Raw genomic sequence first — 18,008 nt, forward strand, 5'->3', positions numbered from 1 at the left:
AAAAATAGCCTTAACATACCGACAGCCTTGGATTCCTACTCCGACATGACATTTTATGTCACAAATAAGGATAATGGCGTATTATCGAACTTAACAATCCGACAGATTGGCTATGTTCAGACTGCAGGACAATTTTTTTTGCGAGGTCGTTCAAATCTCAAATTAAATGCGACTTGTATGTGATCTGCTGTGTGAACTTCATACGATCCAAAAATGTCCCACATGCACAGAAGAAGACATGACGATGTCACACGCAGCGAGCGTGCTCAGTGTTTGCAGAAGTAAACATGGATGGTAACGGTGGAGCGTATCTGCCACTCCCCTGCCACCACCAATGGTGGAAACAGAAGTGTAACCGCTATCCTAAACTGGCATCAGTAGCCAAATACTGCTTGTGCGTTCCAGCCACTTCCACCACATTGGAGCGCACCACGTTTAAGAACACCCCCTCCCCATCCTCGCATAGCAAAAGATCAGATACCTATTGGATTTAGGACCACATATCCAAGTGGCCTTGGTCGCATTTGAAAAAATCAGATCTATGTTGTTCAGACTATCATAAAAAGGCCAGATACAGGTTGCATAGTTGGGGGGGGGGAATTTGGGTCACTTTAGCCTTCTGTCTGAATGTATGTACTTTTGATGTCAACCGACGGGCCCATGCACAAGCGCACCGGTCAATTAGGTGTGAAATCCAGCGATGTGTAGTGTTTTAACAATTTTAGCGTTGAATTATCGAGTCACGACTGTTCTGAGAAATACAGACAAACTTACAAGGCACTAATAGGCTTAATCACCATTGTTTGGATTTGTTTGGGTGGATTGATGGTTCTTTTATGTGTAAATGTCCCATACTCAAGCCTTACACAACATCATATGAGACAATATTTGAGTGTGCTTCCAACAAGGTGAGTTACTGTTTGGTGCTTTCCTGTTTCAACATGACCATGCTGCTGTGCACAAAGCCAGACTTTTCCAAGTTTACAGTGGAAAAACCTGCACAGTGCCCTAATCTCAAGTTGTTGAACTGAAATATCTTGAAGGTCTTATCACTAAGCATCACTGTTGGAACACTTTTGTGCATGAATGGGGAAAAAAATCCCCAGAACTTTGATCTTAAATATGTTACCGAGGGTTTTCAGAGAAGTGACAGCTGTGATGCTGCAGGTGCAGATGAATGGCCATTGTTTTAGAATGACATGTTTCAGCAGTCACGAAGGGTATAGTGTTCACACTTACACACGTGGAATGAAATTCTCAATCTTATTATCTAACTATTCTAATTACGTTTTGAGGAAAACATATTTTCTGCTAGATTACGTTTGTTTGTAAGGTATCACAAATATGGTTGTAATCAGCGTATCTTTGCCATATTGAATTTTAATGTCACTTCCTCTCAGTCAACCAACCAAATTTTAGATGCGGCAGCACTTGTCACCCTGGCAACCCAGAAAATGGAGGAGACATTTTAAACCTGCAATGAAAGGGTCATATTTGAACCCAAATCACAATATGTTTCCAATCAATAATCAAGTCCTTTCTGTGCCTAACCTTAACCTCTAACATGTAAAGGTGCCTCACAAACTGTAATATTTTCCTAAACCTAAGCATACAGTTTTAGTACCTAAACCGAACCAGAAAGCCATCTTGCCTCTCTTGGCCTCTTTACCATCATGGGATAGAAACTGTGGTCTTCTGGGTGGAAGGCCGGTTTATGCCTTCAACCCTGCCTCCTGCCACCTAACTTGGACATCAAACTGGTCGACATTGCCACCATGTCACAAGTCACAAATATATATAAAGTTACTTGTAAACTTATTTGAGAACGTAGTTTAATTGTAGAGGAATGGGATTTTGTGTAGACAGGGTTGGTTTGACAGGTATCATACTCACAAGTATGCTGCTTGAGTACAGTTAAGGCTGATGGGTATGTGGTTAGTTCTCTGATCGTAAACATATTGGAAAAATGTAAAATTTGGCCTGATTATGGCACCACATTAAAATAAAAAAAATAAAAATCACAGTTCACCCTGACAGGAACATACGTGTGCATGCTCCTAACTGCTTCAGTAAAAAGCAACTGAACGTCTCCTTTTGGTTCTTTAATGTATTTCCCCTTTTATCAAACAGGCTTCTTCAGTTCTCATAACGAAGAGCAGGACCCGGATGACTGAGTATCTACACAGACATATGAATGTGTGTACCATAAAGCCATTATGTATTCTGAGAGAAAATTCACTGAAAACCACATTTCATTGGCAGTATATGAAATGGTCCCGAGAAATTCCAGGCTGGACAGATAGCCAGCATTGCCATAGCTTGGGCAGTGCTGCAAAAGTGGCTACGAAACAAGCCTTTTACTTCACCAGCATGTTTAAAAAAAAAACAAAAAAACACAGATGTGATTCAACAGCTACACGATGGAACAAAGTGAACTAATTTACCCAACAAAATCTTCTTTATAGAGTCACATGTCAGTCCACTACCACACAAACGCAACACGCTAATGAAATACGTGACTGACATACAGCCATGATGTAGACAGTTCAGGAAATGACAGTCTTTTCTGGTTTCAGCACTTCATTAGATGGTAAAGGAGAAAATGGCAAATGCTTGTCAAATGTTTTTTTTTTTGTGTGTAAAATAATTCACATTATTTTCAATTGAAACATATGTTAATTGTACTTAATTTACTTTAATTTGAAATTGTCACCATTTTATTGTTTAGCTTTATTCCCACCACAGCTAGTTTTATGGACTTGACCTGACAAAGCTTGACTGATTTGAATTTTTTAATTCGCAAGATTTTTTGTTGTGAATTGTCAGGCATTTATTGTGTAAACACTATAGCATGTTAGAAATTCATAATTAATTTCCTTAAATTTGACCGAAAGACTGACTTCCAGACACTAGATAACTTTGTGCTCCATTGTCCACACGTCACACTGCCTGTTATGAGGAACAACAGTGGACTGCTGGGAAGAGAGTAAAAAGTCTCCAAGGGAGAGCAGCTGTTGTCACCAGGTGGGTGACTCTGGGGCTTTTTTCTCTGCATGTGTCCAGGGCATACTTTTGGTCAACGCTGTGGACTGGAAGTGTAGTTTCACTGCACAACTAAATGTTGACTTCTAAGGCATAGTGAAAACAGCTTGTTTATCAGTAACAAACAAGTACAGGACTGAAAACTGCTTACACGAACAACTTTACAATGATCATTGTCTGAAAACTGACAAAGTTGTCAAACTTAATAGGCAGCCTCTTAAACAGATTATTCTACCATTATAACATGTAAGACAATTTCATAACAAGTGAATTGTGTGCTGTTAACAAAAATGTTTTAAAGTTATGCTAAGAACCCTTACAGATAAACGTATGCTTTGATACAATCCATAATCAAACTATACCCTGCTGAACCTTCTCGTAGCAACATAAACAACAGTCTCACCAGCATTGTTGCATTTAAAGCACACAACACACAGTTTATCCATAAACAAGACCTCTATATTTAGATGTCAACATTTCATTCTAGACCACATCAGTCCAACCTTCACTATAAAGATTCTTGGTCATGTCCATCACTGGTCACAATTCAGCATTAGCATATTGTACCCATGTTTCGGTGTTTCAAAACTGATCAGGTGGACGGTCCCTGTGCGCTACACAGCTGCTGTGGTAACATTTTCTTCGGCACTGTTGGTGGTGGCAGCTGTGCCCCTTGGTGTCCCATTGACCGGTGTGTGTGGGGTGACTTTTGCCAGTCGGTGCTCCTGATTGTTGGTGCAGCTGTGAGCGCAGAGCTGGCAGGAAGCACAGGTCGAGTTGCAGCAGGGTAAGAAGCGACAGATGCTGACGCGCCACAGAAACCAGCCAGGTGACCAGCAGCACCAGCAGAGCACTGTGCCTCCCACCACTACGCCCAGGATGATGTAGAGAATTAACAGGGACAAGGAAGCAGGAGAGTCTGGAAATAAGAGAGGCAAAATGCTATAAAATACTCTTTTTATTTTACTGAACAGCCATATTTAATTATACTAGCAACAGTGGGAAACACTCATACAGTACACCTGTGAAACCGCTCTCAGAGTGGACTTGGGAGACTGACACCCTCACCTAAAACTTTCCTTTTTCATAAAGTTAAGACTGGTTCAGGTGACCCAGAATCATCTCTTAGTTGGGTGCTACAGGCCTAGACTGATGGAGGACTACCAATGATGCACTGAGCACCTCACCTCTACTCGCCATACATTTATATGGCACCATTGCATGTGATTACCTTTGTGTCTTCTCTCCCCCTTAATTTTTGCTATGTCTTCCCTGTATCTATGTACAGAGATATCTTGTGCTCTGGAGCTGCATGTTTCTGATCTGTGGTTACTGGCCTCACTATCTCGCTCAGTTGATCTTTTATCAGTTTGTCTTTTCGGTCTCTGCTCTCCCCTCAACCCAACTGGTCGAGGCAGACCGCCATCCAACCATGTTGAAGGCTTCCTTCTGTTTTAAAGGAGTTTTTCCTCCTGCTTAATCAATAATTGATGCATTTCTCGTTATAATATTATAAGGTCTTGACCGAGCTAAATTAGCCTATTTGATGAATCAGAATTATTTTAGCTCTCGGTACTGGTTAGTGTCTCATAAGAGGACATAATAAAACTGTCATTCAATTCAATTCATGTCAGTAACGTAAAAATCAGCAGAGGGCCAACAACAAGCTGAATTTGCAGATCAAGGTTCACAAAACTGTCACAGGAAGACAGAGACCCAAATGCAGACAGAAAACACAGCAGGCCAAGATTAAATACAAAAGAGTTTATTGGTGGAGGTGGGGGGCCTGACAAAGAAGTGCCCTTAATACAACAGCTTCACTGAAATTTACTCTGCCTCCATTACGAAATATATTGACTGCAGCAGTTTAATTGAATATTATGCATTTTTGTCCAAAATGTTCCTACGATACTCAGCCTTAACGTTGGCACTCGTGGCCGCCACCACCAGAAGAATAACTGGATTATCCATTTTAGGGACAGTGCTCATCTCCCTGCATACAAATATTGCATTATAACAATTCCACTCATCACTATTTTTAGGGAACACAAAAGCCGTGCCCTTTGTTTAGCTCCACCTAAGATGACAGTGATTAGTTTAAAGACACACAAACAAGACACAGTGTTTTTCCCTGTATAGCAGATTCATAGTGTGGTGCAGCCCAAACATTACATACTGAGGAATAGGCTGGCTCAGTGAGCCTACCCAAAAGAGATGTATAATGTCTGATGTCTAGTAAAATCAAGAACATATGCTTAATATACAACAACTCTGGATGAACAAACCAGAATTTATGTACGTACGAGTAAAAATGCAGTTTTTCACACAGTCAGTAAAACACCAGCTTCAATTGAATATGTATCCTGTGCAGAGATACAGAAAAAGCTAACAGTCTATTCTTATACACCTAAATAAAAAAACAGAAAGATAAATAAACATAAAGACCATCTCTCAGTTGAACAGAAGAAAAGCTGTTTCTTAGGCCAGGCTTGGCCCGGTGTAAAAACTAGTCAGAAGCTGACAGGTTGGCCTGGACACATGTAGACTGTTTGCACTACCGACAAGTTAATAAAGACAGATCAATCAAAAGGCTGCTCTCTGCCTTGAGAATTCATCATCATTTACTGGTTTACAAGTCTTTTGGTAAAATTGAAACTCAGTGGTCACCACTATTAGTTCTATGCCCTACTATTAGGTCATTACATCCAAAAGGACACTTTATTAAATTGTTTGCCAACCAACCGACTGATTGTAGGGCACAGTGCAGTACACTGTGAGTTATTCTGGTTTAGACAACAAAGTGTTTTTGCAAGGTAAATAATAAATACTAATAATGTCACATTGCTCACTCACCTGTTACTGACTCATGACTAGGAGCGCTGTCTGGCACGGCACAGTTCATGTGAGTTGGAATCGGCATTGTGGGTGGATTCATAAAGGTTGGGGGTGGGGTTGCCATTGGTGGCGGAGGTTCAGGAGGCAAAAGCTGACCTGCTGATAAGGGAAAGACATGGGTCAACTTTTAAATGGTATGAACCTCAATTTTGTTGTGATACTTCAAGATACATTTCATACACTTGTTATAGTATTCTAAAATCCTTAGATTTCCTCCCAAAAATGGAGGATTTGGAAGGCCTGCTTGATACTGTATCAGGATCACAACATGGTACTGTTAGTCCTTCATCCAACTGACCTTTGCACCCTGTGGTAAGGTTTTCCTCCAGGTCGCTTCCATCGCCACAATTGTCAATGCCTTTGTCATCACAGACCAGACTTAGAGGAATGCATTTCCCATTCCTGCAGGTGAAGTAGGGCTCATTGCTGCACTCTGATTGGTTAAAACCTGAAGAGACGCATGGCACTCAATCAGACAGTATACAACAAAAAGGCTTGAGTCAGATATCTAAACTTGAGATTATTGAGATTGAGATTATTGCTTGAGATTTCTTTGAATATTCTTCATTAGTGCATGAGTACACCTTAAACTTGTCTTTCAGTTTTGTAATATGTTGATTGCCCAATACTGCCCCATTTACACATGATTTATAATAATAATAATAATAATAATAATAATAATAATAATAATAATAATAATAATAATAATAATAATAATATACAGTAGAGGGAAATGTAATTAAAAGAATCATGTAAATTCCAATAATTGTGAAACATATAACACTTAAAACTGCTGACTGAGTAGTTCCAGTTTTATCAGTCAAGTTTATTTTCACATGAATTGAAACTTGTTAACAACTTGAACCATATTTGGTTGTATTGCTGCTATGCCTGTAAACTTTGCCCCCCTTTTTAATCATGGTTAAAAGGTTGCATCCCAATTAAAAGTGCAATGTAAGTATAACCTTAAGTTTATGTTCAGTGTGAACTGTTTTTTTTTTTTTTTTTTACCTTGGACTCAATGTGCTATTTTAATCATGCAAAATGAAATGTTAAAATCAGTATATGATGTAGTTTCTGTTGTCATCACTGCAGTTTTTTTTAAGGCTTGCCTTCCTTCTCCAAAGTGTAAAAGTAAAACAGAATTGTCTTGTTTCTAATCCGATTATCTGAGGAGGAAGGAGACTCGAAGTTGAGTAGAAACAGTGTGTTATTTAAGACAGGAGACTGCTGTTAGTGTCCTCTTACCTGGCAAACAGTTAGTAAGAGTTTCTTTCAACACTGACTAACCTAACCCTAGCTATGTTTGCCTATGTCAGAACTCACTCGGTCAGACTTACCCAGTCTGAACGAAGTAAAGTCCCCCACAAAGTCCACCCTGGGCTGAGTGCCTCTGGTCACCAGCCTTAGAGTCAGGTAGTTTCCTGTGGACAGCACTGGCCGGGGCGGGCTCTTCCCACAAAGAGGAGGTCCAAGGGGAGGCGAGCTCTTATCCCGACCATCATAAAACTGAACGTATGAGCCAGCGTGACATGGGTCCCCCAGCGTCTCACCAGAGGTAGGTTCTAGTCTGGGGTTAAGAGGGGCGGAGCCACGAGGGGACTCTGGGAAGAGAGGGGCAGGACTCAGGGGGGCCACCCTAAGCAAGCTATAGACCAGGAAGAAGCGAAAGTGGAATTGGACCTTGTCTTTCAGAGAGCTGGCCTGCATGGTGAGGTGGCAGTCGGTCCCCATAGTCACAAAGTAGTACTTCTTCGATTCCTGGTGTGAGTTGACAATCATGCCGTCACCCCGGATCGTCTGGCCACAAAAGTCCACCACATTCACTGACAAAAAGAGAACACCAAGACTGAATCCTCAGCAACAACCACAGAATAACCTATAACTCCACGTTTCACACAGTGAAAATGCCATTAGTGGGTAGTTCTCTCACTTTAAAGTATTTAATAATTGTATATTGAAGAAAAAAAAGGGCTGATAGCATTTTTCCCAAACTTCTCTTTTGTTTCCCAGGACTGGACCCTGTAGGTACCCAGTATTCAGAAAAACACTCCTTTATTTCTCCTTTCCTCTAAAATGCCTGGTTGTCACTCCCTTGTTCCTCATATAGATGATTTCAGTACCACTGTACCAGTACTTTAAGTTCTAGTATTTCTGTTGGTAGCTTATTCATACAGCAAAATGATGCTATAACCCATGGGCTGTATACTGTACAGTGGTACCAGTACAACCTACAAATGCAACCTGTTGATGTTTGTTTTCTCTGTAAATTTTAATTATACAAGAATTCAACTTCAGTTGTTATGTTCACACAGTGGTTCTTGGTCTTATGAAACTTGCAACATTTAGAAGGTTGTGATGTTTATGGAGCCCTGCGATGGACTGACGACCTATTCAGGGTGTCCCCTGCCTTCACCCCGAGTCAGCTGGGATAGACTCCAGCCCTAGTGAGGATTAAGGGGTATATAGATAATGGATGGATGGATGGTGTTTATGGGTCATTTTATAACAATGTTAATGCAATTAGGCTGATTGAAAATCCTGTATACTCACTTTATCTGCAATGATCACAGGTTTTCTAGCTTGTGTGTCAGTGGTCTGCGGTATATTCACTTTTGCTGAATATCTACATTGCTGCATATGTTTTCAGTACACTGTTGAGATTTTTTACATTTTTTATAATTCACTGTTGATCTAGATATCTTCATCCAGAGGTAACTAATCACTTCTCAAACTGTTTCAAAGAACCAAATTAAGTGGATAAAAATAAACAGGATCCTTTCAGACAGCACTTTCAGCATTGAAGTGTGGATATTTAAAGAACAGGCAACTGTGTGACCAAGAATCTTCACAGACCTTTAAGCATGTTGGTAAAGAGGACAGCTAGGTGAAACATACAGTTGATGTTACAGATGAAACTACAAAGTATTTTGGCTTTAGTCAGTGTAAACCTGGTCCGCTGAGTCAACCATATGGTCCGTTTGGTGGAAGTTTCAGAAGCAGCCCACAGCTCATCCACAGGCACGACCAGGACAGATGGTTGGGCAGATCCGGCTCCAGCAGCCCCCACCCAGCCACCCACTGCCCCTTGCCTCTGGGCCGCAGGCCAAATAATGAGAAAATTTATGACCAACCCTGGAGTTTATTAGCTCCGTTTCCCTGGGAGACAACTAGATCCGCCTGCACTGACCTCCAGGAATGTCTCAAAGCCCGGGAGCCCCTGTTGGTGGGAAACGGCTCATCCCCTCCACACTGAGCAAGTAAATACAAAACCTTGAGGGAACACCATCCAAAACATGTGTGACCGGAGGCATAGTCCTCTGTAAAGAATTTTACATGCTGAAAGTTCTACTCCTTTTAAACCCAATCATTGTAAATGGAGTCAATTTCAGTAAACAAATCCAGAGGGTCAAGGTTCTAGGTGACACACTGTAGTGAGAAATGTCTCTGAGACAGCATTGTGTGGAAAAGGGCACCAATCCCACTGTCAATGCTTGTGTCATCCTAATACTGGCATCTCAGTGAAGGGTTCCATTATATCACTTTACACTTTCTACGTTACACAAAACTAATCATATAAAGACAACAGAAAACATGTAAGAACAAAGTGTCCATAACTACGTAATGGCTATCACCATGTAATGTCATAATGACATTATTGTGTATTGTTATATCATTCCAAAAAACCACACATTGTGTTCCATTATAAAAACCTTGTAGAAGCTCTCTGATAGTTGGAAAACATCTAAAATTTCACTGCATATTTTGTCACAATGCTCAACTTTATTATTGTACATGTTCGGCATTTAGAACAATTTGGTCCACCCCCCCCATCAAAAAAAAAAAAACAAAAAAAAAACAGGTTCCTTTACCCATACCAATAAAATAATAATAAAGGTAAAGGGGAGTTGGTTTAAGAGGCATGTATATCACTATATACATATATTTGCTAAACCAGAAGTTTTGCAAGTGTCACTGTTTTTTCAAACCACGTGTTTCTCAGAGTCCTGTGGTCACTGTTCATTTCAGTATGAAATTTAAATATTGTAGCTATGTACAGATTCTGGACATGGGTGTCAAGGTGTGCTCATCAAAGCAGACACCAGGCTTCCATCACTCTGCCTTTCTCCGCAAACTTTTCAAATCAACCTCCATCTCAACCACATTATCACACAACAGTAATGCAACTTTATTAAACATACAGGCTTGGTATTTAATCAACAAGTAAACTTTTTTTTTTCTTTATAGAAATTAATTGTCCAGTGGAAGCTATGGTGCAATATTGTCCTCAGTGTTAAGTTTCCACTGTGTGTAAGTTGTTATAGTCAAAATAATAATTAAAAATAAATAAATAAATAAATAAATAAAACTCCGATCGAAGAAGCCACAAATGTATGAAAGGAACATGCGTCCTGAGGTCTATTTTTCTTGCATAAACAGGGATGTAGTCCCTCCTGCTACTACTTTTCTTTTATTTGTCCATACAATTGTACCTCTATTATGTCTCTGTGTGGGTGATATAAGAATAAGACTGCAATGATATTTCCGTATTATCTCAACATACAGATTGTACAGTGTGCCAAATGGCAAAACGTTATATTAAAATATTAATGCAACTGTATTGATGTATTTTTGTGGGTTTTCTCAGATTATGAATAGACATGAAAGGCAAACATAGCTGCTGCTGTCAGACTACCGCCATAAAGCAGCACCACGCACTGCTGCTCACACCTCAAACTTTAACAGGACTTCATCCGAGCGTTACGCAGTCAGAAAACGATGCGCACACTTACAAGTGCGTCCCTTTCATCCAAAGCTCATCTATCAGAGGGAGAGGAGTGCTCCCAGTCCCTCTGTCCACTAGTTAAAGTCTTACCAGTCTCGATGGCCGAGCTGCGGAGAGTCAAGAAGCAAAGCAGGAGGAGCGACAGCTGGAAAACACGCTGCCTGCAGTTCTCCACCTCCAACTCCATCATCCAGACCGAGGAACGAGTGCGCAAAGCAGATCCGGTCCAGTTAGCTCACAGAGGAGGCATCAGAGTCGCTCGAAGTTCACACCAACTTGTCACATTTGGCCACAAATGAAGAGGAGCTTCAGCTGCAGCGCGGAGAGCGCAGCAGCAACCTCCCCGCCGTGAGCCCTGCTGTCCATCATACTCCCTGGCTTTTATTCCAGGTCAGCCTCCTCTTGGTCCCCTCAGTTTACGTGTCCTGTTATCACCATGACGACAACCAACCAGAGACATCAGTTGTCAAACCAGAGATAAAAGCTGTGTTTGAAATAAAAGTCCCACTTGATCCAAACTTTATTAAGTCAGCCTCCATCAACTATGCTCCCTCTTCTGAACACTGGCTCATGTATCCTTGTATCCACTACATATAGAAATATTTAGGAACATATTCAAAGATCAAATTTTACCTTAAATAATTATAATGGATTATATTTTTTTCAGACTAAAAAAAATGAACCGGATCCTATTCTGCATTTTTCAAACTGTCAACAAACCATGTAAAGAGATAAAAACCAGCCACATGTGATGGTTCCGTAGTTTCATTCTTTAAAAACCTGAGTAGTTAAAAAGTGGTTAAAGGAGGCACTCAAAATAGTTTTTAATAACGATCACTTAAGCAGGCCCGAGTGCAAGTCTTGGTGACTATGAGATGCGATCTAAAGGTCCCAGCCCTCTCTTCCTGGTATATGTCTGCAAAACATGGCATATTTATTTGCATGCACTAACTAATGAGTCAGGATTCCTGTGATATCTCATGATCACAAACAGCAGGATCTGTGCTACACATGTTTTTTGAGACCACTGGCAGGTGTGGCGATGTGATTTCTCCACGAGCACAAGCTTAATTGAGATCAGACCTCCTATTCTGAGCCAGTCAGCAGCTACATGATCCAAACCTCATGCATATGCTCATTGGTGACCAGAGGAGAGTGGGCAGCTCCAACCCAGGGACCAAACAGCACTCCTTAATGAAACAGTGTGCAGTCTCAAAGACCAGTAAGGAGCCTCAGGTCAGGGCATGAGGGAATTGCTTGTCATTTCCTTCAATATTCCTGTTATTGTTCCCTGTAAATTTGTCCCCTGGAGTTGGACTGGAGAGCATTCACCACAAATAAGTTTTTTTGGCCACAACAACACAATTGTTGCTCTCTGCACACACTACTCATGAAATCTGGGTCTCTATGACTTCCTCACTTTTCCCAAATTTTATATTCAGCCACAGCTGCCTGTACAGCCAGCGCCCTGGAGTGCTGGGAGCTGTGTATTGCTCCATATTAAGTTTTCAGGGAGGGTGGTGGTCAAATCTTAGTCAAGTCAATGGCACAGAGAAATACGGGCTAAGACCAGAGTAGCTGAACTAACTTTAAAAGAAAAAAAAACAAAACTTGAGGAAGCTGGCTGATTTAAAAAAAAAAAAAAAAGTAATGTGTGATGAAAACTTTAGTAATCCAAAGCATTTGAAAGGCTGCAACTATAATTTGAAAGTCAATACATGGAATGCAAAATTGACTTCAAAAATCATCTGTAGTATCAATTGCTTTGCACAGTTATCACATTAATTATTCCTTGGTACAGTGGGCGGCTGTAGCTAAGGTGGTAGAGCGGTTGTCCTGTAATCACAAGGTTGATGGTTCGATTCCCCGCCTCTCCACATGTTGAAGAGTTCTTGAGCAAGACATTGAAGCCCAAGTTGCTCCCAAAGGCAGACAACAACTTGCCTGGAAGCTCTGTGGCATTGATTCAAGATTCAAGGCCTTTATTGGTCACAAACATGGTATAACGTGCAGTGAAACGCTTTGGTGTGTGAATGAGATGTATGTTAAAACCATCTGCTAAATTGTAAAACTTCTATTTCAATTAGGGAAACTACACAATTCATTAAGGAAACAACAACAACCCAAAAAATTATAAGTAACTTCTTTGAAGTTTTATAGTAATTTAGCACTTCTTGTTTTCTACATTTGTAACAGACCACATCTTTATCATCCTTGCTTCTGTGAGACAGATGAAGATCAGCAACTGTGAACCAAACTAGTGCACCTGTGGTGCAGAATTCCTCCCTCCACAGTAGCAACTATAGGAACATTGTAGAACCAGTGAGGAAACCAGTGACAACAAATGATGATAGATAACATACAATGCAGTTCTCTTAAGCTCATGTCCACAAATACATGAACCCACCTCTAACGTGCTTCACAGTCCCCATCTTCATTTTAGCGTGACAGTTCTCCCCAGCAACACTATTGTTGAGCTGGTTTTGAAGGTTCTTTGGTGGCTTCTGGAGGTGGGATAGGAGTCTGGACTGGTCCTTGGCTTAGAAAAATTTTCTCTGAATCATGACTTAATATCCATCCGTCCATTATCTACACACTCCTTAATCCTCACTAGGATCATGGGGGAGCTGGAGTCTGTCCCAGCTGACTTAAGGTGAAGGCAGGGGACACCCTGGACAGGTCACCAGTCTATCACAGGGCTACACTTAGAGACAGACAACCAAGCACACTCACATTCACACCTACAGACAATTTACAATCACCAATTAACCTCAACATGTTTTTGGACTGTGTGGGAGGAAGCCGGAGAACCTGGAGAGAACCCACGCTGCACGGGGAGAACATGCAAAGACCCCAGAAAAGATCCCGGGTGTCCTCACCGTGGTGCAAACTGGCGACCTTCTTGCTGCGAGGCGATAGTGCTAACCACTGCACCACCTTGAAGCATGATTTAATATCTCATTAGGTAGGAATAGCAGGATAGCAGATCCCTGGAAGCCACTTCCACCAACACCTGCACCTATTCTGCAAAAGAAGGTGACAAGCACAAGCTTAACAACAAAGAGCTGAAGAGTTTGTTGCAGGGAGAACTCTCAGATTTCCTGGCAGACTGCAATGAGTCTCGTGTGGTGGAGAAGATCATGCATGACCTGGATGAAAACGGGGACAGTCGCTGCACGTACTGTCGCCTGCAATGACTTTCAGTGACAATGGATTTCGACAGGAGCTCCAGGAAAGACAAAGAGGGTTAAAAGGACTAAAAGTGTTCTTAAAGTATACTTATTTGTAAAGTAACATAATCACGGTAGGAGTGTAAAAGTTTGAATCAGTCCTTTAAGTATCATAAGACAGCAAGCTGTTATTACAACAACCTAAGCCATAATAATTTCCACTATTATGTAATACTCAGTCATTAATATTACAATCTGGTAAATGAGCTGCATTTAGTGATAATCAGAGTGATTTACAGTGTGTTTTTCAGCAGCTATGTAAGGTGCCTGCCTTTTTTTTTTTTTTTTTAATTAAATGAAATAGAAAGTAACATTTTCAGAATGAGTCTCACTTTTAGTGTCTGTTTATTGCTGGATTTCTTCTTATATATATAAAACATGTCATTTGTCCAGGGAATTCCAGACTTTTGCATAGTACTGTAAGCACAAAGGTAAAATAATAAAATCTTTCTTCAAGTCAGGGTTTCATTATGAGGTGCTAAAGCAGGACCCATGTCAGTTTTAGTGGTTAATTCACCAAGCTCAGTTTTCAATCAGCTCAAACCAGCTGACACACAGACAGCCAACTTCATTTGGCTTCATTTGGCTTCATTTGATCACAGGAAGATGTTTCTCAGAGATTTTTGCATCCACACCAATATAACTGAAGAAACTAGGGTGTTATTGGTGCTGTTTACGGTTTAAAAAATGTTTGTCTCTGGCTACCCTACTGACCTCACCAAGAACAGTTTTCACAGGGACTGTGAATGTTTTTTCTTCTCAAGTCGTTGACTGGACATTCAAGTCAACATATCCCAGAAAACAAGGTTCAAAGTGCAGGGTCAGGCAAGATACAACATCCCTAAAGTAGCCCAGAGCCCGAAGCACTGAGCTGCTCTGCTGGTTTGAAAAAGACAAACATGTTAATTCACCTTTGAGGATTTTTTTTCTAACGTCATGGCTGCATAACCCCTGGGCTGCTGCCAGTAGACAGAGAGAGCTATTGCACAAACCCAACATTTTTTGACTCTACTTCCCTCTTGTGGCTAAAGAGGTCAATAACTGTAATTTTCTGTTCGTGTCAACACTCTGCTTTCCTCAATTAGTTTATACACTTTGGTTTTACACATTTCTGTGTGTGGAAACATGGCAAAATAAGTGTAAACACACATCTAGTTCATCTTTATCCAACTAAGGTGGCAGTAGTATCTGTTCTGGGGCTGTTTAGCTGCCACAAATTAAAATTTGCTTTACACAAAATAACTGAATAATGAAGAAGGTGGATTACCTCCACATCCAACAACAACAACTGGCTGACAACGTGAATCTGTTTTACTGGAGATTGGAAAAGAACCATCTCACAGCCCACCCCCACACTGACCATCTCTCCACACAGCCATCAAGTCTGTGCAGACCAGCTGTCACTTGTCTTCACTCAGATCTCAGATCTTCAACAGATCACAGGAGCAGCGTGAAGTCTCTTCCTGCTTCAAACGCTCCACCATCATCCCGGTCCCTAACAAACCCAAGCTCACAGGGCTGAATGACTACAGACCTGATGCTCTGATGTCTGTGGTCAAGAAGTCTTTTGAGAGACGAGTGTTGGCCCACCTGAAAGACATGACCAGACCCCTGCTGGACCCCCTGCAGTTTGCTTACCGAGTAAACAGGTCAGTGGATGATGCAGCCAACATGGGACTGTATTACACACTGCAACATCTTGAGAAACTGGGGACGTACACGAGGATTCTGTTTGTGGACTTCAGCTCGGCCTTCAACACGATCGTCCTGGATCTCCTCTTGCCCAAACTCACCCAGCTGTCGGTGCCAGACTCCACCTGTCAGTGGATCACCAGCTTCCAGAGAGACAGACAGCAGCAGGTGAGGCTGGGCAGCTTTATGTCCTCTATGCTCTATGCACCCGCACCATCAGCAAAGAACACTTCAGGAAGAACAGCCCTGCACTCCCACCCCCAAACCATCCTGAACAGCACTGTGGCTGCTGTGGAGTCCTTTAGGTTCCTGGGAAAGACCATCTCGTAGGACCCAAAGTGGGATATCCACATAGACTCTGTGGTGAAGAGGGCCCAGCAGAGACTCTACTACCTCCACCAGCTGAGGAAGTTCATGAGAAGACTGCAACGGACAATCAGGACTGCTGAGAGGATCAGTGGTGCCCCCCTGCCCCCCTCCAGGACCTGTACTCCTCCAGAGTGAGGAAAAGGGCAGGAAAAATCCTCTCTGACCCCTCTCACCCAGGGCACTGCCTTTTTGAACTGCTGCCCTCCGGCTGCTGCCTCAGAACTCTGAAAACCAGAACATCGAGGCACCGGAGCAGCTTTTTCTCACAGGCCATGTCCCTCATAAACACCAAACCAGTTAACCACAAATAGACTCTTCAAATAACGGACTCATGTGCAACTAATAGTTTTATCTATGGGCAATCCTTTTAATAATGCAATTTATCTTATCTTTTATGTAAATATAATGGCACTGTTTTTGTTTGTCTGTTTTTGTAGTAAATTCAATTTTTATTAACACCTCTTAGGACATTAGATTAAGATGTTAGATTTTTTACTTACTAACTCTGTTGCTGTCTTGTTGTTTTACTAACCCTTTATGAGTATTGTGAGTTTCATGTATTTACTTTACTTTTTACTATTGGCAGTTTACTTGTCTATGTGAGCTCACTTGGCAATAAAGTTTTTTCTGATTTCTGATGCTGATTTCTGAAGAACCTGTGGACTGATGAAGAAACAAGTCCATGTCAGAAAGATAACATATTTAGTTGAAATGTACCAATTAATTAAACCAGAAGCTTGTAGATGGAAACCAAAAGAACCAAACTGAGGTGAAAATGGCCACAATGGCCAATTGCTTAATGAATATTTTGACCTAGCAGAATTTTTCATATTTTCAAACAACCTTTAATACATCTATAAAAGAACCAAAAGGCATGCTTTGATTTTATTTGTTTGTGACAAAGATGAATGGTTTTCAATGTTTCCATCATACAAAAGGATAGGAGTTATAGGATTTAATGAAAACTGAAGACTGCCATGATGTACATGGTCTTTACAAGAAGATGTAAACTTTTGCTAATGACTGTATCAGTCAGAAAATGAACACTTGAAACCTGAAGTTGATGCATTGAAAGCAGGAAAAATGCGCAGTATAGGAATTCAGTTCAGTTGGGCTGGGGTGAGGATCAAGGAGAGAGAGAGCACAATAGAACAGAGAAACAGTCAAACTTTAAAAAGGGAACAATCAACAGCTAGAAAGCTGATAAGACCAGAGACTGCAGATCAGCTAGTTTCACAGCCAGAGACACCTGCAGCGAGGACAAAATGCAAAATACAGGAGACAAGACACAAAGTTAGAGACATGCATTGATGGACTAGATATATATATATATATATGTATATAGAGTGAAGAAAAGAAGAGTTGAGCTGCTCAGTGCATCAAGGAAAGTCCTCCAGTAGTCTAGGCCTATATTAGGATTATAAAGTGATGGATCAAGGCTGCATGAGCAGCCCTAGCTATGAGATTTAGCAGAAAGTTTTAAGAAAAAAAAAAGAGAGAGAGAGAGAGAGAGAAAGAGAAAGAAAGTCATATTATATATAAGTTAAGGATTTTATATTCTATCTGGGATTTTACAGAATCTGAGGGACTCTGACAAGGGCCAGGTTGTGATGGCTGGACAAACTGATTTAGAGCATCTCCAAAACATTGGAAGGTCAGAACAGGGATTAAGCCAAATAATTGCCACTGGCTCTACATCGGCTGTTCACCAGGGAGACGGCAAACAGCGGCTGTGTTGGCTCTGTCTGTGGCGGATTATGGGGCCTGACTAGCTACCTCAGTGAATGGGTTGTTCTCCATGGTGCAGGGCCGCAATTCTAATTTACAAAGTCTCACCTGTAAGGCTGCAAAAAATTCATTCATGACAAACCTTTATACTGTAGGAGGCAGAGGAAACACTAACTAAACATGGAGTGAGATGGAAAAGCGTGAAGATAGTAAGGGCATTTTATGAGATTCTTCACAAATCTGCCAACTAAATCGTTACCAAACAA

The 18,008-nt window shown here is 41.1% G+C and overlaps 1 protein-coding gene across 2 annotated transcripts; it reads right to left on the reverse strand.

Moving 5' to 3' along the window:
* Positions 1–2,087: 2,087 nt before the first annotated feature.
* On the reverse strand, positions 2,088–11,046 carry LOC103375229 (low-density lipoprotein receptor class A domain-containing protein 2-like). Of its 2 annotated transcripts, none has more exons than XM_008305446.1 (5): positions 10,814–11,046; positions 7,278–7,763; positions 6,236–6,385; positions 5,896–6,036; positions 2,088–3,961 (listed from the first exon to the last, which is right to left on the reverse strand). In XM_008305446.1, exons 1-5 carry the CDS (start codon positions 10,911–10,913, stop codon positions 3,657–3,659), a joined length of 1,182 nt encoding a protein of 393 aa, XP_008303668.1. In that variant the 5' UTR covers positions 10,914–11,046; the 3' UTR covers positions 2,088–3,656. The 2 variants fall into 2 exon arrangements, with proteins under 2 accessions (XP_008303668.1, XP_008303669.1); XM_008305447.1 differs by lacking the exon at positions 2,088–3,961 and adding an exon at positions 5,001–5,035.
* Between the last annotated feature and the right edge of the window lie 6,962 nt (positions 11,047–18,008).

The sequence above is a fragment of the Stegastes partitus genome, unplaced genomic scaffold, assembly GCF_000690725.1.
Source record: "Stegastes partitus isolate 25-593 unplaced genomic scaffold, Stegastes_partitus-1.0.2 Scaffold2510, whole genome shotgun sequence".
NCBI lineage: Eukaryota > Metazoa > Chordata > Actinopteri > Pomacentridae > Stegastes > Stegastes partitus.